General features: G+C 47.6%; 5 protein-coding genes across 5 annotated transcripts; 3 read left to right on the forward strand and 2 right to left on the reverse strand.

Moving 5' to 3' along the window:
* Window positions 1-8419: 8419 nt before the first annotated feature.
* Window positions 8420-9879, reverse strand: BHQ10_000978 (uncharacterized protein; the record flags this gene model as incomplete). Its single annotated transcript, XM_040882731.1, has 5 exons — window positions 8420-8631; window positions 8822-8892; window positions 8946-8965; window positions 9052-9275; window positions 9333-9879. The coding sequence occupies 5 exons, from the start codon at window positions 9877-9879 to the stop codon at window positions 8420-8422; spliced, it is 1074 nt and encodes a 357-aa protein (XP_040729483.1).
* Window positions 9880-10495: 616 nt separating this feature from the next.
* Window positions 10496-11697, forward strand: BHQ10_000979 (uncharacterized protein; the record flags this gene model as incomplete). Its single annotated transcript, XM_040882742.1, has 2 exons — window positions 10496-11077; window positions 11140-11697. 2 exons carry the CDS (start codon window positions 10496-10498, stop codon window positions 11695-11697), a joined length of 1140 nt encoding a protein of 379 aa, XP_040729484.1.
* Window positions 11698-12164: 467 nt separating this feature from the next.
* BHQ10_000980 (uncharacterized protein) lies at window positions 12165-16729 on the reverse strand (the record flags this gene model as incomplete). The annotated part of the gene is made up of 10 exons (XM_040882754.1): window positions 12165-13232; window positions 13299-13610; window positions 13668-13730; window positions 13794-14213; window positions 14268-14624; window positions 15803-15847; window positions 15905-15947; window positions 16027-16109; window positions 16166-16576; window positions 16634-16729. 10 exons carry the CDS (start codon window positions 16727-16729, stop codon window positions 12165-12167), a joined length of 2898 nt encoding a protein of 965 aa, XP_040729485.1.
* A 217-nt stretch (window positions 16730-16946) lies between these two features.
* Window positions 16947-18808, forward strand: BHQ10_000981 (uncharacterized protein; the record flags this gene model as incomplete). Its single annotated transcript, XM_040882765.1, has 3 exons — window positions 16947-16962; window positions 17025-18680; window positions 18735-18808. The coding sequence occupies 3 exons, from the start codon at window positions 16947-16949 to the stop codon at window positions 18806-18808; spliced, it is 1746 nt and encodes a 581-aa protein (XP_040729486.1).
* Window positions 18809-19894: 1086 nt separating this feature from the next.
* BHQ10_000982 (uncharacterized protein) lies at window positions 19895-20783 on the forward strand (the record flags this gene model as incomplete). The annotated part of the gene is made up of 2 exons (XM_040882776.1): window positions 19895-20332; window positions 20409-20783. 2 exons carry the CDS (start codon window positions 19895-19897, stop codon window positions 20781-20783), a joined length of 813 nt encoding a protein of 270 aa, XP_040729487.1.
* Window positions 20784-21262: the final 479 nt, after the last annotated feature.

Here is a 21262-nt window from a genome sequence, read left to right on the forward strand (position 1 = left end):
CGGGTATGTTGACGAGGGACGTGTCGATGAAGGACGCTATTGTTTTGGCGAGCTCTGCTGTCAGTGACGCGTTGGAAGATTGATTGGTCTGTGGAGAGATCTTCGAGGTACGAAAATATGTGGAGATCCAAGACCAAGATCTTCCTGGGGTAGTAGTAAAATAATGAAGGGAGCGGTCAGGAAGAGTGAGTTGTGCCAGGACATGAGAAGTAGAGATAGGGATGAGGGAGGAAGAGGTAAAGAAGAGGAAAGTCTAAATGACCAAGGTCCCACCACTAGGGGCGAGTCCAGGTATATAAAGACTCAGGTGCGTGTGACTCAATGATGATGGGAAACGGGCGGAGGAGTATTATTAGATTGACTTACGTTATTATTGTCTCCGGCGTTCCACGACTGCTGCTGGGGTGGATGTTGAGGGTTGGGTTTCTCGCTGTTCCACGATTGTTGTGGATGAATGCCCTGACCGCTATGATTTGACATTGAGGAGTCTAGGGTGCAGACGCGTGAAGCTGCAGTCACAACAAGTGGAGAGGCGAAAATGGGAAACGAGAGAAGAGAGGGGGGGGGGRGGGAGAAGAACGAAGGAATTACAGGAAAGGAAAAAAAAGAAGTGTGATATCAGGTTGCAGGGCCAGTCAGCTTGGGAATGTAGAACCGGGGGGCGTGTTGGACTTTGGGCTGGCAGCTGCACAGTGGTGGACACAATCCGACAGGGCCGACAAGGGCCGGCGCAGAGCACTCGGATGGGGCCCAATCAGCACCAGGGCACGGCGAATCACAGCGATTACCAGCGTGCTCGGCTGATGCACAAGACTAGCATTCGCGTGGTAGACGGGAACGGCTGGAGACGTAATTCGTACGCCGGAAGCCGTCGACAACTTTCGTTGGTTGGCGGATCTAATGGGGACGCTTTTTTTTTGTGGGCAGGGAGGGGGCTGTGGGCGCGGACCACTTGAGAGAGAGCCCACTGGCACTCTCGACTCTCTTGAAGATTCCAGAGACGACAGGCAACGCAACAAAGACGGGACGAAGGGACGGATGGAGGAGGAGGCAAGGGCTTGCGAAACGATGATTGCAGCAGCGTGGACCGTGGATCGCAAGGGACAATTTCCTCGGCAGGATGATACTGATTGGTGATAGATTGATGATTCGCAGTAAGCCGCTGTGGACACGAGGACTAGGATTGATTGTATTGCATATTAAGGATTCGAGAGGAGCGGCGTGTCTTGGAACTAGCGGAAAGAGGCTGCAACTTTGCGGTCATGGAGTCTGTAGGTAGTACAGATGGATGGGTTGAATCGGTGAATCTGAGAATTCGCAGGAGAACGGCGACATCGACGGAAGACAAAAGACGAATAATCAAAGAATGAGCGGAAGAAAGCAGAGAATGCAAGATGAAGTTGTTCTCAGAAGGCAAGAACCATCGTGACAATGCCACTTGGCAAGAAGTCGTCGGTTGGGTCCTTCCTCACGTTGTGCTGGTGCTGCATTCAGGCAGGTACTCGGTCGTTCCTTCCTTCCGTATACAGTCATCACACGCAGGCGCATGTACCTCTACCTACATCTACATCTACATCTACACCTATTCTGCATGCACTTCACACAGTCACAACGTCCTTGCAAGTCCAGGTCAAGTACGGTGTACTCCATTTTGGTACAGCGTACAGCGTAATTGTACGTACATGACCCGTACGGTACTAGCCACTGACTAGTGGAGTGGCACCAGAAGCGGTGTACTAGTAAGCTGTACTAAGCACTGGGTTACCGCGCGCGGTCACTATCGAGGCCATCATGCAGGCGCGGAATGGGGCTAGCCTCTACTACTACCATAGTAGAACTCTGCTTAAGGCTCTAGCCTAAGTAGTAACGCCGGAAATGAAAATAAAATACGAGTACAGTACTCATGAATTTTCACGGCGGAAGTAGACGTGTCATAAGCAATTAAGCCGTTAACTACATAGCAGTGTATATAATGTCATCGACTCTTGTTATAACCGCGCAGAATCATAATACTCCTGATATAGCCAACTTGATATGGCGGTGGGTAGAGATTGACGATCGGAAGACGGCAAGGCGCGAGACGGAACGGGAAGAAGATGGCTCCAAAAGAAGCAATGACGGATCGTGGATCTACAGTCCTCGAATGAGCGTTCTCGATGCAGCCTTCGTTGGTAGATTAGTAGATTCAGAAATCAATTTTCTCCTCCGTCTGCTGTCAGTGCAACCACGTCATTTTTCATTTCATTATTCGTTATTTCATTATTCGTCATTCATGTGACCGAGAGACGGCAGAGTTGCTGACTGAATATGATCTCGATTGTTCTCTCCGCGAGGTTTAGATAGCTGAAGAATGAATATCCTAGCACTCATCGAAATCTCGCTTTGATTGGGATCTCTTTTGGGTCTTCTTCTTGGTTTGTCCAAGTCTGTCGACTTGGCCGTGAGCACTTGGCTACGTCCGTACTAGGCAGTGTTTAACTTTGCACTTTCGCGGCGGAGGGAGGAGCCGGTCCTTTTACGACCCAGTGCCATATCCATGGATCAGCTTAATAGCGCTAGACCGGGATGCACCGCTGGTGTCTTACTGGTAATACGGAGTACCGGTATCACTGATACATCGACTGAGCGTTAGGGCTGTTTTCAGACTGCAGGTAAATTTACCGGTACGAGGATTTGCTGCATCGTCAACTGATCACGTGTATTCGACTCTACTACTTGTTGATGGTCGAATTCGGTACTTTTATTTCGAGGATACTTAATCGCACGATGGATCTACATGTTCATTTTTCGTTTTCTTCCAAGTAGACTCGGCACATGTTCTCGCCCTCATGTACTCCGTACGTGACGGACTCTTTCTGTGACTTGGATTTCTGCACAGGCCGCCAACAAGACAAATCAAACGGGGAACGGGTTGCATATGCATGAGCGCTTAGCCGGGGGTGTTCAGCGGGCCGCGCCGGCGTGATATAGTTGACTTCGCGGGCCAACGAAGAATCGATAAAAAATCAAATTGGCTTCAGGTTGATGTGCAAGCGCAGATTGTGGATATTGAATATCTTAGTGCTGGTATTTGCTGCGTGGTGTTTGGTCGAGCTTAGGCGAGGCTGCGAGCTGGCTTGGTTTTTTTCATGGAATTTACGAGCTAGATCAATCAAGGGTATGGGCTGGTCTCTTGCCTAGAATTAGGTACCTACATTATATTAAGCCCCGTAACGACCCCAAGCATGATGTATGACAGCACTCGAACAATCTACTAGTACTGCGAGAACGAATCACGAATAAAGTCCGAGGGTCGTATATCAGTGGCCTAATCTGAAGAAAAATCGACAGGGATTGCTGTCATTAGAACCATGTGCTGACGTCCACCTGATTTGTTCATGTCTCCAATGCGCCATGAATCCTTAACTGGTGCAGGTGGTGACGATAACGTATTGCATTCAGCTGGACTACCACATGCCACTCCAACCCATACCGAGTAAATCTTGACAGAATCGCTGACTCTACAGAGCTGCGTGTCACGACTTTTACAGGGGGGAAACCATACACCTCTACTCCGTATTAATATTCTATCTCCGACTCACCCGATGAAACCCGCTTCGAAGCGTCGGCGGCTTGGAATTGTGAGTTTGTGACTGACGGTCACTCCGACGGGGGAAAAATCGTGCGTACCAAAAGTTGAATTTTCATATGGGCTAATGTGCAAGAGTTCGCCATCACACTTTGTGTATCCATGGTTCGTGTGGTTTGACTAAGCTGTTAGTTGAATGGGGGGAGTGTGGGCGCGGACGAGCCGTCCCTTCCCTTTGACTTTTGTGTTCTTTTTGTTCGACCTCAGCTGAAAAATCTCATCAACGCGGAACCATACAATTTGAGGTCTTTTTGCCACCGCGGACGAACGGCTCACAGAAATTGAGACAAAATAAATGAAAGAAGAAAACAGGATTCTATTCGTCACATTCAAATGACATTCTCAGCCAATCATTCCTTCCTCAGCCACGATTCATTTCCTTGTTTCTTGGAAATCTACCGTCCGGATCTGCTCTTTCTTTCGAACTTCCTGCGCGTCATCCATCCTCGGTGGAGCAGGGACCTTTCCTCCGTGAAAAAAAATAAATAAAATAAATGATCCACCATTCTCCGATCTTAATTCCCTCTTTGCCTTGACGTGACTCGACGAACTTTTCTTGCTTGCTGGCTTTTCACTGGATCCCGGTCACAAAAATCATTTATGCAAGAACGGCCCGTGTAGCCGCTGCACGTACGTGTAGATTATCTTGGTAACGTATATAGGGCTATGATTAAATGCACTCCATGAGATGTCATCTTTACTAATTTGACAAGCTACTTGAGTATCTGTACAGAGGTGCGAGTTGAATATTCCATCCAATCGAAAGTATAGAAACAGGTGGAAGTACCATATCCTTGACTCGTTCCCGGATTCTGGTCACCGGGTCAAGGAGCACATTTCGCATCCATGGTTCTATTTCGAACCAGCGCATCTCGAATGCTTGGTACGACGGCGTAGTCCGTTTTCATTATTACTTACTCCGTACGTACATACCGTAGTATGGCGACTGGCAACAGCCCAGGATGATGGATCTCGGGACACACTCGGGATTTCGCACATGGGATCCACATCCCAGTCCACTCCCCCATGGCATTTTAGACGAAGGTCGACAGGTCGCGCGACGAATCAGCTTTGAAAACAACGGTTTTCCGGGAAAAGAAAAAAGGATATGTGACCGTCATAGATGTGAGACATCTGAGTAAATCTCGATTCTCGAGTCTACTTCGTTCATCCGAGGCTAGAATTTCGGGTACCTGCTTTGATTATGTGAAAGTTGATTCAGCGGGATCTGTCCTATTCGGTACACACATAGATGTTCAATCTGGCCAAGCCGTAACGACACCCCACGGAATTAATCAATATTATCACTCACAGTCATGATGCTACTCACCTGACTATACACCACGGAAGCAGGTCCCTTGCACCGTCTCTTCACCGCTCAATGGTCACCCTACATCAATCTATCCTGTGGATGTTGACCGCCAGTTAGTAAGGGCAAGTAAGTGTCATAGCATGAAGGCACATGCAGAGAGGGTTAGTATAATACGTACAGTACAATACGAAACACACCAAAAAACAATACAGTTAGCGTCCGGTACTTAATGGAACAAGCGGCAGGTTTCTCCTCCCTCTCTTGCTGCGTTGGGTAAGGCGGCCAAGGACTAAGGATGAGCGGACCGAAGCCACGCTGATTACTGGGACTCCAATCAGACTCCGTAGCCGGCTGATCCACCTCGGAAGCCCGCAGGCAGTTTCGGTCACATGCTCTACTAGTGGCCAATGAGGCCCAAGGGCGATGTACTTCTATTCTACTTAGTACTTAGTATACTTGCTACTATAGTATTTACTAGCACTAGCAATCCCCCATCAGAATCAGGCATTCATGCCTGAGTCTTGCCTGTTTTGTCAGTCGAATTTACTGTGTAGTCATTTCTGTCGCGCTGATATTCTAGACTGCGCTATGCATTGTACTCCGAGGCAAGTTGCATACTGTTGTTGGCTTACTATGACTTGCATGTTTATGTAGCGCAACACTCTACAAATCAGCTAGGCAGCTTGAGAATACACTGTGAATATGTTATCATCCATGTTATCTTCTTCTCTCCATTGTAGTAAAAAATTCCCAATCCGGAAGGAGGACCTTCCAGGAACAAGGCAATTGAAGCGAGCTGTGAAGGAAAGCGCCAACCTCGAGTCAACAAAATACGCCATCACTACCTAAATCAAGCAACTCAGACACACATGCTAGCAATTTTTGAATTTGTGATAATCTCCCAACCTTGCATGAAAACCAACATCCGTCGTCCAGGCTGAGCCAACCGAACAACTTATTCGGATACCTACGGACGTGGTACATGTACATGGTACTACTACTGCTACTATTACCAAGACTGCTCAAATATCAGATGTTCAACCGACTATCTGTCTTGACACGAAACACTCGCCACGTTGGTTTAATGCAGGGCTGTATGACATCTGGGAGGAGGTCAAAGCCAACTCATCGTCGGGCGTTGAAACTTGGTAAGAGAGTCACGCTGTCGATGCATTCATGCCAAATCACTCACTGCGCCGTCAAACGTCTTCATTCCATTATGACAACGCTATAGTGACGAGGCTCTAGACTGCGTACTCGCTTCATTTCCCCATGCTCCATTCTGGTTTGTTGTCTTTCTCCCGATATTATCGACAAACAATAGCCATTGACCTGCAACTAGCCCAAATCAACGCAACTAGCATCTGACTTGCATAACGCCAATGGTCTTCTATTGACGTGGCTAGTAGACAACTCCTACATCCGAAAATTTAGAAAATGTGATGAATCACAAATTTTCGAAAGGGATCATTTACGGCTATATCTTGATGGGTTGGTTGGTCACGAAAGCCGAAAGCTTATGACTAATTGGGTGTCTTAGTGTAAAGTATCCCATGGATCTCGACATTCCTGCGGTCAAGGTCAAGGCATGCCTTTGGGATCAGGGATTGTGTCACGCTGCACTTCTGAATGTTTATTTGCAGGCGGATGACCTCGGCAGCCTTCGGCAGCTTGTCAAGTTATCAAATTCTTGTTGATGGCTAGTTTGACCAAAAGGGATGAACAAAGGTAGGCTTACGGCCCAACTTGGCTGGCATTGAGTACTACCTTCTACACAAGGAAAGGTTAATGCCGGGTATGAATTGGCCCGCTCAATCTAACAATTACTTCATACATACAAACAAGTCAAGATCGCTGCAAGGACAACCATCACACACAAATCATCCTCACAGCCACTACTCACTTTCATCGTCTTGGTCATTCTCATCATCACTTGGCGGGTCATCGGGCATCACAACGCTGTTCAGATACGTTACCTGCAGATGATTGTCAGCGCCAGGTCTGATATTCCTCGTAAAGGAATGGTGCTGCGGGTATGCCCGAGAAAGGCCCTCATGTTAGATGTGGAAATGAGTGAGGGATTATTAAGTTTCCATCTAGTCGATCCCCAGAGCCAATTGATTGACTGATATAGCACAGGGGGACTAATAGAGAAGACTCCCCCTGTCACCATGATGCAGTGACATGCAGTTGAAATGCAAGCCTGGAATTCATTTCGTCCTCTAGAATGTCTCTTTCTCTGAATGGAGTTGACGAAGGAGGGGGTCAACGCCGCTAAAGCGGACCGAGAGCGGGTGGATCAGAGCGAATAACGAGAGGTGAAATCGAGACCAATTCCCACAGAAGGGCAAGTGCGATTGTACTTGCAACTTGTCGGTGGATCATTGTGCTGCATTGCCATGGCATGATTGCAGAAGGTGGAGGCAGAGAGGCAGCTGAAGGAGGGGTGAATCGATGGAAGGGAAGAGGGAGGGGACTACTTACAAAAGGCACCAATACTTGTATCAGGCTCTCAATCCGTGCTTGTGCATCGGGGCTGAGCAGAATTTCGTCCGAGAGTGGTTTACCGACTGTGTAGCTCCGCAATCTGAGTAAATCAATGTTGGGATTATCGTGTTCGTAGCCCTAGGAGTGTCTGTGTTAGTGCAAGGAAAATTTTTATTAAGGACTTAGCAAGGATCCAAAGGGACGGGAAATGATGGTGAACCATGGAACAAAACGGCACTATGCTGCGCCGTCGAAGCCATCGCATCGGCAGATTGGACCAGACATTGAACACACAGAGCACAGCATACGAAGGGAATGACTATCAAGCTCCAATCACAAAGAATGACTCTCTGACCATAAAGTGTTATGCGTTATGGCGGTATTTGTACCACGCCTTGTCATAGTCATGCTCGCTCCGGGTATGATTAATGGGGTTGGTGGTTGACAGCCTAAACGGGGCAATCACCAAAGTCTGGTACCAATGGACCTGGACTGTCACTGGCCGTCCCGTCCACCCGCGGCTCCCAACCATCAACCTTCATCAAGTCAATCCGTGTCATGCCATCAGTTTGACAGTGAGAGTGCTGACTCTGACAAAACATGGAGCAAAAGCATATCACGCTTGTATTCATGCCTTGGTAGAGCATTTTTGATGCCTGGCGCGAATGACCTGGCAGGCCAGGGCGATCCACGGCATCGACGCATGGTTAGTGGGAGATTGAAAGCAGCAACCCCAATGAAAAGAGAATTTAGTGCTGACATTCAGGAAGGGGAATGACCCTTGAATTTCATTGCCGAGTCGCGCTTCGTTTCTTCATAACGGACCTTGAACCCTACCAATGTGTATCGTCGAATGTCGAACGTCGAACCGCTCAGGACAACATTTTTCGAGCCGCGTGATAATAACAGAATAACAAACCAGGAACTGTGGAAAAAGGGCAAAGAGTCCGAAGCAGAAACTGAGTGGATGCAGGAAGAAGATAATGAACCAGCTAGCTCACCTTGGGTTTGGTTTTGAGGGCACTCTCCTGATTGTGGCTAATAAAAGCTTTTACAGCTTTGCGCTCATCATCAGGTATGCCCTTGAAAAACTCTCTTCTGAGGTCTGCGTTCCTCAGAACCGATTTAAGTCGCGTGGAATTCCGATCGACGTCCCTTCGAAGAAGAGCTAGTTTGCTTCCCTCTGGCATCCATAACCCGGCACCTACACATCACGGACGCGTTAACAAATCCGCACCGGAACAAAAACACAACCTCTAGTTGTTATGTGAAGTTCAAGTCTGGCTCATGGACAAATTGAAACGTATAGCTGGATACTGCGTGTAGGTTGCGGATCCGATCGTGATGACTCGACCGGCACGGAATTGATCGCTAAACGAGACGCACATACGTACCTATAAAGCAATGGCCGGGTTGGAGGTGAACATAATACGCTGCATACGGTCCCTTGCGTCCCGTACGACTCCTGTGCCTGGGTTAGCCAGTTCACGGGTTGTTTATGCGGCAGATTATACCTACCACGCAGCAGAAAAATGAGTCTGTGAATCCGTTAGCCACGATCGATGCTCAGCAGGATGCCAGAGACTGAGGCTCTTGCAACAAAATGGAAGGAGCAGCATCTTACCTTATAGGGAGTGGGATCATTACTGAATCTGACATCCCTATGGATGCGGAAAACCTGACGATCGTTAGGATCTGATGGACTATAGCCAAACGGACGGACAGGGCTAACCAAATCTTTGGCAGGCAATTCCGGAATTGTTTCGTCTTTCTCGACGATTTTCTCGGTCAGAGTCTCGACGAATGTGTCCCAATCTTTTTTGGAAGCTCGATAATCGGCATCGTGTGCTGCAGGCTGATTAGCCCTTCAGGCCCGGGGATTGTGGCATCAGGCAGGGTCAGTACCTTTTAACCACTGTCGCTCGTTGTTCTCCTTGAGATCTTTCAAAAAGAGCATAGTATTCGGGTGAATTGTATCGTCCTTATAGTCTATGCCGCCCAGGTCTCGTGCTTTCGGTTTCTTAATAAAGACCTCCTTTCCCGGACCTAGTCCTGTCTTGMCTCCTTCCCGCCATAACTCTTTCCCTTTGGCCATCTTTTCGACAGGTGAGTCTTCCGCATCATTACCCGAATCTTGCTGCTTTGTCTTTGCGCTACTTGACAGACGTCCGCGCCCTTTTTTCTTTGGTTTTTCTTCTTCGTATTCATCCTCGAAGGCTTCTTCCTCATCGACTGAATCTTCATCCTCGTGAGCTGCTTCTTCTTCCTCATAGGAGGAGCCGGAATCGCCGTCAACGTCACTGGCTGATTCATCGGTACCAGAGCCTTCGAAATACTTGCTCTTTTTGGCGGTACTTTTCATTGTAGACCCCGCAGAAAGTCGTTTCCTCTTAGTATCCACCTCAGTAGCTGGTCTTTCGCCCAATGAGAGCCTTGTCGACCGACGAGGCATGTTTTCTTTGCAGGTGTTTGAATCTAATTTGAATTATGCCGCTGTAAACCTCCAAAAAGTGCCCGTGAATGTACCCTTGTAGAACGCAGTCGCGAAGCTTTGACCCGAAGAAAAACAAGCTCTCTTTACCGCTCCGAATCAGCGACAAGACAAGTCGAAACAAGTTATATCCTAGGTAGCCTACAGCACCAGGAAAGTCAACTTTTATCGGTGCCAGAGGACAGAGAGACCCGCCTATAATAGCGGGACAGACTTAATCACTAAGCACTTATCCTTCCAACAGACGAACCTAGCGTTAGGCGTAATAAATACCCGTAGCGGCCGCTTACCGCTTCTTTCACAATAAAATACGCGCCCGCGGTAAAATACATCTGACTCGTTTAGAAAAAAGCAATCTCGTCTTGTTGTACGTACTGTATCTGCCACCACGCTTTAAGTGCAATTGCCAATCGCTCATTGTTGTGCAGCGCTAGCCAGAAATAGCCAGCATCGATCGGTGGTTCTTTCACGTCATTGCATTGCAGCAATCTGAGAGAAGCATAACGATTGGTTGATTATTTTGACCTGCATTTTCGACCCTTGAAGTTCGAGTAAGAAAGCAAAGCAGCATTAGAAAATGGACGCACCATCGCAGTATGGCGATGCTACCGTTACGCCGGGTTTCGTGGCACGTAAGAGCAAGATTTTGTCTGATTTGTCAGTTCCCGATGCAGAGTATACGGATCTGTCGCCGAAGGGTTCGGTCGATGAAGGCATTCGCGACTTGATCAAAGACATCAATGCTTTGCATGGCCTTGTTACCACCAGCAGTTGCGCAGGTAGAGTAAGCATCTTTGTCGAAGGTAGCAAAAAGACGATCAGGAAGCAAAAGACGGAAGTAACCTCACAGGCTACTGAACAAGCTGCTGGACAAGTTTCAAATCAAATTGATAATGGCGAAATCAATGGTCAAAGCCAGAATGAGAATGAAGATGAGGATGGGCTCGCCAACAAGGAAGGTGATGCTGGGTGGAAGTTCGCTCTTTCCGGCGGAAAGGGCGAGGGGAGGTGGTTGTACGTCTCACATGACCCCGTCGACAACAGCATCAAGTCTTCATACCATGAGCTGTTTGGCCTGGTTCCTGGGAATGGTATTCCCAAAAGCAGCACTTTTGGCGATGCGAGTATGCGACTCATTCGCTTTCACTATGATCCAATGGTACGTGCCGCGGTATTCGACGACATGTTCACTCTCGTGGCTGCAAGGCTAACAGCTTCCAGATCTTACACGTTATGGCTGCTACACTTTACCACGCCCATCCAGTTCTAGCCGCTGCATCCCATGCAGGATTTCGTGAAAGTGGGCTTCAGAGCTTACGGTGTCTTGAGGTCTTACACAGCGGTGGTCCAGGTCAGCATTCGTCCTCGACAGACCATGCATCACACAGCCCGATTGTCGCCGTTCGCTCAGCTGGGCTGGCTCTTGAATCCGTTATTGGATACTGTGAAGATAGTAACGACGACTCAGAACCACTGCTGCGCAGTCTAGTCACGGAAGAGTACTTACGGATGCTGGTCGCTCTTGCCAATGAAAGATTTGAAGTCAACAAAGAACGTGTTCAAAGATTCCGATCTAGACTACTTGACCTCTATAAGGCAGCACTGGATACAGCACCCGGTACTGCTCAAAGAAAGAAACCCTCGGATTGGGAAGATCCACAGGTCCGAAAGGAGAGAAAGCGACTCGAAGGTCTGAAGAGACAAGCAGAGAAAGCTCAACAAAAGGACAACGACTCGAGACCTGATGACACTGATGTCGATATGAACATAAGTTTTTGATGTCAAAATTGACAAAAGGACTTGCTACTTCCGTACTACTCTCGGGCTACCCATAGAACCCCTTTTTCCCGCAAAGGTTGGGAACAGTGTGTTCAATAAAATCATGTTGCATTCAAGTTCCCTTTCAGGACTATTAACCTCGCTGCATACAAATTGAGTGACTAGTAGGGTGCAATGACAGGAATTCGACTTTGTCGTTTCATGGTCAGAAATTGGAAAACAAAACACCACTACGTATAGAAGGAAAGAAAAGAATGACGGACGATTGAGACAGGCAAGCACATCAAACCGCCACATAGTGGCTGTTCGATTCACTGTCGTGCTGCTCAACTTTCATTCGAAATTGTTCATTACAAGGAAATGGGAATGGGAGAAGACAAATTTGTGGCAGAAAGCAGAAAAGTTGCAGTCATAGGAGCCTTTAACATGCAAAGGATCATCACAGTGCAGAGATGTCGATGGTCAAGTCAAGACTTGATAGGAGTGCCTTGACTAAACACATCCTCCTCATCCTCTGACAGAATGGTGAGGCCTCGCTGCTGGCTCGACACGGATAGATTGGAAGCGTGACGGCTTGAACGCTCGCTACGACTGACGATGTCTCCTTCTGCGGATGCAAACGCATTCTTGCTTGGTGTGGTAAGAGGAACGCGGTCAGATGCAGAAGTCGACCAAATTCCGTGCTGCAACATGAGAGTATTGACATTATGACTGTCGCTCGACTTCACATCTTGATCAGCACTAACTTTTGAAGGGAACAGTGCAGCGGCTTGCGACATCCTGCTAGCAGAACGGGATAGCAAGGAGTGGTCGTGATTGTCTGAGAGTCCACTGATGCTCTGGATGGTAGGTGGAATCGAGATGCTTTCCCTACGACGAGCCGGAACGAGACCCTTGAGATCGGGTTTTACAGTGAGGGGCACAGCGGCCGAAAAAGACTGGCTATGCTGATGCCGATATTTAGGCTTGTTCTCAAGTGATACACCATAGATGCCACTCTCAGTAGTAACCAAACTGCCGTTAGTTGAGCCAAACTGACTGACTGCTCCTGAGAGAGTAGAGCTGGTGCCAGACCGAAGACGAACGCCTCGGAGAGCAGAAACCAGGCTCTCATCATCCGAATTCGAGTTTGACAAGATTTTCTGATCGCAAGATTCAGGCGAAGGTGAATCGTGGTTAGAGACTTCACGTTTGGTAACCTCTTTGGCCCAAGGATCTAGAGTCGTGATAGACTGGTGAATCAAGCTGTGCTGTGTCGAGATTGGGCTGCTAAGAATCATAGGCCCTGCGAATGGTCGAGTTGCGTTCTGGACTTCGGCGTGCAGAGCAACTCTAATCAAGTCACTAGCTAATTGGATCTCGAGCTTTGCGGCAATCTCAAAAATCGTTGTCTTGTCATGGAAGTTCCATTCAACCCACAGGTGTCCCCAAGGAGATTCTTTCATCAGACCAGCTCTATTGCGCCAGTTGTTGCGGACGATCAGATTGTCCTTGTCGCATGTGCCAAGGGCTTTGCGAGTCAATTGGGCGTAATACTAATCAACAGACACATAATTAGCTTGGGATTACATCAAAAAGGTGTGGAGCCAGGAAGTGTATACCATAACCTCGTACTCGCTAGCAGAGTTGCTTTTCACGAGACAGTCGAAAGGCCAATATTGAAAGTGGTTCCGGTGGACGACAGGAGAAAATGCAGGCATCTCAGCAGCTGCGATCAAGCAAAACCTCTGTCGTTCATTGAAGGAGGGACACTTGAAACCAGCACGAAGGAGATCCACAAGCAGCGATTCATTGAGACCGATGATACGACGCTGTTTGACTTTCTCAGACAATTCCAAAATTTGTTGTATGGCTGCTTGATAAAGCTCGTCTCTGTCGGCAACGGTGTACATCGAAGTGGCGAACCAGGGAAACTATTCTTGTGTTAGCGATAAGAAATTCAACGAGTCAAAGATGAAGAGCGTTCATACCTTCCACAATGTGGAGATCAAGCATTCATAAGTTCGCTGACGGCAACGTTCGGTAAAGGGCGACTGGGACGAGAAACATATCAGCGTTACTGTCGATAGGAGTATGGGGTCAGAGGAAATACTTACACGAGCAGGTACCAGGGCGTGAGACACGAGGCCGCGAATCTCCTCGCTGGTCAAAAAACCTTGGAAGCCGGCGGAGTAAGGATCGTTGTTGGGAAGCAACTGTGGCATACCGTTCTTCCATTCAACGCACTTTGCTCGGGGAAACAAGTCGTGCATCAATTCGTCCTGAGAACTTAAAGCGATGTCCACATGGCGTGTGCCCAGGCGAGGATAACGCCCAGATTCCGTGAAGCTGAGACGACGAGCCGCTGCTTCGGCGTCCTTTTGCGTATTGAACTCGACAAATGCATCCATAGTCTTCGCAGTAGACCGTTCCATGATGATATGGATGCCACCACCGAGATCAGGACCGACAATGCCAGCATGACGTCCCATCAACTGATGAATCTCGTGTCTAGTGACGGCGTAAGGAAGCTTGAGCTATGTCAGCAAAGAGCCTAAAATAGGCAAAAAGTGATCAATGTAAGAACTTACATTGCTGATTTTGACAACTCCGTAATCCTTGGGCTGTTGTTCGGCTGCCATGTTCTTGAAGGGGAAGTTTTGGGTATCGCATGCTCCAGCACCAAGTCTAGCCTGCACCTTTGATATCTCAGACTTGTCCATGTTCTGCTGATCGATCTTGCGTTGAACAGCCATACGCTGCTCCATCTGCTGCTGAATTTGCTTTCGCTGCTCATTCAAGAACTGCTCCATCTGATGACCATAGAGCTGACGGTGGTTGATCTGAGTAGGCAGTGGACTGTGGACTTGCTGCTGGAGTTGGACTTGGGGCTGCGCATGGTGTTGCTGGTGGTTTGCCTGCGTGAACTGCGAACCAGAAGCGAAGACCTGATTCCGCATAGAGGGAGGCATGTATGGACCAGCTCCATACCGTGATTGTCCTTTTGCTTGGAATGGACCTCTGCCAGCAGAGAATCCTGGAACTTGGTGATACATGATACCTGTGTGCTCGTATGTTTTGAGTGAGGGACGAGAATTGAAAGCTGGAATGACGACTCGAGAGAGAAACTTGACAACGGAGAAGGGGAAAAGAAAGAAGGATTTGAAGCTTTGAAGACTGCCAAAAGTCAAGATGTTCGGAGGAAAAGAAAGGGTAGATGTGAAGAAAGGATATCAGGATGAAGGCAAGAGTGAAGTGAAGGGCAAGATTTCCGTTTTATATAGCTGTGAAATGAAAACAGAGCCAGTTATGCTTTTTTTCAGAAGTCATTCATAGTTTGAAAGGGCATATTGTCCCAGTTCACTACTTGAAGTGAGTCTATTCATATCAAGGGCTGTGAATAGGGCCCGCTTAATGAGGTGATAGTATGCATCATTATGGATCTAGGCGAGCTCCGCTGTATAAATCATCATTATTAGGCTCTTGATGCTTGATAATGAACATGCGGGTCTGGTAGGTCACTTGGTGTCCCCTTGTCAGTGAACTCGTTGAGATACTAGGGCGACAAAGTTCCTACAATAGTTCAGAGTGAGACTGAATAGGATGAAGTAATGGAGAAGATTGAACAATCTTAACCTGCTGGTCAGATGATCGAGGATGCTACCCAATGGAGTACAGAAAGTCGGCGAGCAAGTGTAGCTACCAATGGGAGCAAGTCGACTTGGGTTGTTCTGTTTGAGATCCAGTGTGTAAATAGTTATTCTCTCGAGTATCATGAAGCTACCCTAGATTGGGTCTTGAGTAAATAGGTTGCATTTCCAAGTACATATCCGAAGTAGACATCTCATCACATTCGCCCTGAACTATAGATACCGTCTGTATATGACTTTTGTATCATAGAGACGAACTCATAAGATGACAGATACAGCCTCAGACCTTATCTTGAAGTGAAGTAGCACAACTTCTTAGACAAGCAAAGTGTCTACAGTTACAATAGAACAATGAATAGAACAATAAATTGTTTGCATTTCATAACAAGGCTAAAAGACATCATTGAATCAATCAAACTAAAGAGAACCCCATTGTTAGTCTTAGGGCCACATGTGTCACGGGACTAGATGCTTACAGGGGTAAGGAAGGATTCGGCGACAAATCGAGCTCGAGCATTCAACTGTTGAAAAATGTCAGCTCAATACAGACAATAGGAAATAGATCACTTGAAACATACAAAGAGTTTCATCTCTGAGATCTCCTTATCAACTTCCTCCATACTATGTGATTGGTTAGTTTTCAGACTCCCACGGTTTAGTAAGGCAAACGGCTAGGCATCCAACAAGCAGAAAGACGTACAATTGGATAATGAAATCGACGAGCTTGTGTTTCAACATGGCTTCGGTGTGGAAGTTCGTAATTAGGAAAGAAATATCATATCCCTTCATACTAGTCAGAATTCGTTGAGAATCCATATAGACGTGCAACCGTAACATACCCTCACAGGTTTACGTCGCAAGATGAAGAACGACTCTGCGCGTTGAGTCAAGAATCTCGTAAACTTATGTACTAGAATATTCTCGATTTCGTCGGCTTGCTTGATACGGATGCTAACGCGCACACTGTTCACACTGGGCTCGATCAGGACCCTTTCACTCTCATTGCGGGCCACTGTGAGCGGGTTCAGAAGCACTTCGGGGGAACTGGCAGCTTCAATTTCGGGGACATTATGTCTCTCAGAGGTCTGGGAGGCGAAGTTCGATACGGAGAGAGCCGCCGTCAAGGAGGATCGGACGCATTGGAGGTACGGGCGGAGGGATTGTGACTGAATTGTCAGCTTGGTATCGAGGTTGGGTATGTGGATGCATTCCGTCTTACCATAATGATAATCGGCCAGTGGAATATCCTGCTACTCAATCATGTAACTCAATGACTTGTCATACAATCAAAAATTGTAACGAGAGACTACTAATTCGACACGGCCGTTCAGATGTTGTGCCAAGTCATAGCATTGAATAATCGAAGCCAACGGAGATGTTGTTGCGGGGAGCTCAGGCGGCATGATTGATTGTGATGATGGCAGCAGCGGGTCTACGTAGGACAGTGTTTGCACTGTTTGCTCTCTCCCATCAACAGTGTCGTCAATCGCTCCCCGCAAGTGGCGGTCTTTGTTTACCGCTTCATCAAACTCGTTACAAGTTCATAAGTCTCTTTTTTTGCCTCTTTTACCTTTTAGAAGTGGCTACGTGACTTGTCGTTTTTATATACACTGTCTCGCCATGGCTACGATACCAGGTTTGTCCTTCCCCTCCACCTGAAGCTTAGCTGTAAGAGCTACAGTGCTGATTAATCCGAAGTCATCGTCAAGCATCAGGGCAAACGCTACGATGTCGAGCTCGATCCATCATCGAATGGCGAAACCTTCAAGTTCCAGCTATACTCCCTCACCGGCGTCGAACCTGAAAGACAAAAAATTTTGGTCAAAGGTGGCCAGCTCAAGGATGAAACCGAACTTTCAACCCTCAAGGCAAAATCTGGACAGACTTTTATGATGATGGGAACTCCATCAGGAGCTGATTCATCAGCTATTTTGGCTCGTCCCAAGGAGGCCGTCAAGTTTGTGGAAGATATGACGGAGGCAGAAGCTGCCCGAGCGGAGGGAGCCACTCCAGCTGGTTTGCAAAATCTGGGCAATACTTGCTACTTGAATTCAACTTTACAGACTCTACGAGTTATCCCCGAATTACAACAGGAACTATCACGGTACAATTCGACTGGCTCTGATGGAACTTCTCGCTTGGGTGATCTCAGCACCCTCGGTCTCGGAGGTCTGGGCGCATCATCAGATTTGACCGGTTCATTGAGGGACTTGTACAAGCAAATGTCCGAAACCCAGGAGGGATTTCCGCCGTTGATGTTCTTGAACGTCCTTCGAAACACGTTTCCGCAGTTCGCACAAAAGGCACAGAATGGCCACGGATATGCGCAGCAGGACGCTGAGGAAGCTTGGTCACAGATCTTGACCCAGCTGCGTCAGAGGTTGAAGGTCAAAGACGGCGAATCTGAGACTTCGTTCGTTGACAAATACATGAGTGGCCGCTTTGAGTCTACTCTCGAATGCGATGAACCTGCTGCCAAAGAAGCAGGTGAAGAACCTGTCAGCTCATCTGATGTCTTCCTCAAGCTGGACTGTCACATCGATAAGGACATCAACCACCTGGGTGACGGAATAAAAGCTGGTTTGCAGGAAAAGATCGAGAAACGCTCAGCTGTCCTAGATCGAGATGCCATTTACACTAAGAAGTCAAGCATAGCTCGACTACCTAAATACTTGACAGTTCATTTCGTTCGATTTTTCTGGAAACGGGAGAGCCAGAAGAAAGCTAAGATCATGCGCAAAGTCACCTTTCCAGCTGAGCTTGACGTTGTCGAGTTTTGCACCGATGAGCTCAAAAAGAGACTGATCCCCGTAAGGGACAAAGTCCGCGAAATTCGCAAGGACGAAGAGGATGCTGAGCGCGCCCGCAAGCGACAGAAATTGGCTCACCGACAAGAAGAGGATCGAAAAGCAGATGGCGAGTCAGGACAACCAGCTGAACCCTTACAGAAGAAGAAAAAGGCAGAGGAAGCGGAAACCAGCAAGGGCAGCGACAAAGATGGCGATACCGCTATGGACGAAGTGTTCAAGTCTGACGAAGAATACGAGGCTGAGAGGAGAGCGGCTATTCTCAAAGCGAAGAAAGAGCTTTTCGAGCTTATTGATCCAAGCCTAGCGACCGATGACGGTTCTAATCAATCGGGACTCTATGAATTGAGAGGAGTGATTACTCATCAAGGCGCCAGTGCTGATAGTGGTCATTACACTGCATACGTCAAGAAGCAGGGCCGCCTTGTTGACGATGCTCGTGCCCCTAATGGCAAGCGACGCGAAGACGACGGTAAATGGTGGTGGTTCAATGACGACAAGGTGACCGAGGTAGATGCCGAGAAGATCGAAACCTTGTCCGGTGGAGGTAAGAATTGACTCGTGCTGTTGTAATATTGCTTCTTGCTAACAAATATTCTAGGCGAATCTCATTCGGCACTGATCCTTCTGTACCGGGCCATTGACCTCCCCAGCAAAGACGAGCTAGAATCTTAGTCGTGATCGGCTTCTGATTTCCGCTGCCCGAGCTACCGATTCCAAAATATAAAGGTCCTCGCGACAATGTTTGAACAAGCAGACATGAATGGTTTCATATCAGGCATCGATCTTGGGGGACAATATCGGATGGTAGAGCATGAGGCGAACGATGCTTGGAACACAGCAGAGGACACTATGCATTAACGATAAACAAGATATACACCATGTTCAAACACACCTCGCAAATAAAAGTGCTCAGATCGAATTTAGACAAGAATAAGACAGGCATTTGTAACCGTACTTTCATTCACTCTGCTTTAGAACTTCCTGTAAGCTGCAAAAGAAAAAAAATAGAATCATGCATGATATCTCAATGAAAGATAAAAACATAACATCTGAAATTACAATGTGCGACGTCGGCATGATTCGAACATGCGCGGGCGAACCCAAGTGATATTTTGGTGATGGCAGATAGCCGACCACGTAATAATTCTAATCACTCTCCATAACCACTCGGACACGACGTCTCAGCTTATAGCAACGCACTTCTCATTTCAATGTATATAGAATTCTTAGATCTCCCTGCCAAATCGTTAGAAATATTTGTACTATTTCAACGCTTCCGTGGCGCGTGCGAATATCTTTTAAACGGCCTGATTGGGCCGGAAGCAAGAAAGAAAGGAGAGAACCCCATGCATATGGAAGAGCAGAAATCTACGTGCAACCTGAGCTTAACTCTTAGGCATCCAATTCAACAACAGTAAACGTGAGTTGGCATGTAGTATAAAGATCACGACGCGGGAATAGAGAGGAACAAAAAACAAAATCGACGTCGGCATGATTCGAACACGCGCGGGAACCCAAGTGATATTCGTCTTCAGCAGCAGCAAAAAGGCTAAGAAACCCGAGTCACTCTCCTTAACCACTCGGACACGACGTCCTGCAGCGAGGCGTAGAAGTAGGCAGTAGACCGCCGTTTTTAAGCTTGCCGAGGCTGAAGGCAGGAACTACGATTGCCTCCATGCCAGTCTGTTGGTCTCTCCAACCCAACATCTCGTGGCACCACGGAGTGTACTTGTACTCTCTGGCGGTAAAGAGGCCAAGATGTTCCACACTTCAAGAACACAACACAATGCTCTATACTTTCTCCATGGCGTACCTCGATCCTTCCGCCGCCACGTTGTTCCCACGCAATTGACCTCCACACCTCTCCGTCACAACACAACTGTCGCGTTGGAAACCCGACGTGTTCCACGATTCAAATGGACGCGAAGGATATTCTGGGGACTGCTTTTTGGTGGTCTTGGATACTTTTCAACAGATTCTTCACTCAAGCGGTTCTTCCACCCTGCTGAGCCAGGTTCCAAAGAGGATGCGGCCAAGTTGGGATACCTCCGAAAATGGGTCGATCGTCTTCCAAGGGTCCAGGAGCTGAGATTGAGGCCCAATTACGAGGAATGGGATGCATATGAAGATACTACAGACAAGGAGCGGAGACTCACCAGTGGTGCCTTGAAAGGCAGTCGAGCTCTAGCAGTCCAAGTAAGCATACGGCGATTCCAGATCATGACTGCATCCCAATGATGGTGTTCCACGCTGACACTTTTCGAATATTCAGAAAATATTTTGGAACAAAGCGGAAAATGCATGCATCAATGTAGTTCAATTTGGAAATAGTACCGATGGCTGGCCGACAGTCGTTCATGGTGGAGCTATAGCAACTGTCCTGGACGAGCAACTCGGACGTGTCGCCATACTATCTGTACCTGCACACACGGGTGTTACCGCTCATCTCGACATTAATTACCATCGTCCCGTCTCTAGCGGGCAATTCTATACAATCACAGCTACGCTAGACAAGGAGCGCTCTACGGACCGAAAATCGTATGTCACCGCCGTTGTATTCGATCAAGAAGAGAATATCTATTGTACGGCGAGTGCTTTGTTCGTTGTGCCTAAGAATATCCCGCTTAAACCGTTGGAACGCTTCTGAAAAGTGTTTCAGAAACTCCATTCTCAAGGTGGTAGTTCTTCGGGGGCCATTTCCTTCGTTCTACCATGTTGGCTGAGCAGATATGGACAGACACTCGTTGTACAAGACTTGAAACTTGAAATTTGACAGATTTTTGTCTTAGAACCAAATTTCAAGGACTACAGAGATGTATATACCCTGCAGTATAAGACTGTGTGGTAGATACTTCGACTAATGTACCATTACCACCGACATTATCAGAACCAGTAAGCGATCAGGGTGTCGTTGCAGACACGGCCGAATCGTCGAGTCTCATTCTTCGTGTCGAATGACTTGATTGATGTCTTCAGTCCTCTGAAACACATGTTTGCCACGAGGCAAATTCACATATGCAGTCAGGATAAAACTGCCACAGAGAAATGCGAATATGATAATATCTCTTGAACATCTAAAACAAAAAAGTGTGGGACTTTTAAAATCAGTTGTGAGCTATAAGAAGC

This window comes from Talaromyces amestolkiae (genome assembly GCF_001896365.1).
Source record: "Talaromyces amestolkiae strain CIB chromosome Unknown scaffold1.1, whole genome shotgun sequence".
Taxonomy (NCBI): Eukaryota; Fungi; Ascomycota; class Eurotiomycetes; order Eurotiales; family Trichocomaceae; genus Talaromyces; species Talaromyces amestolkiae.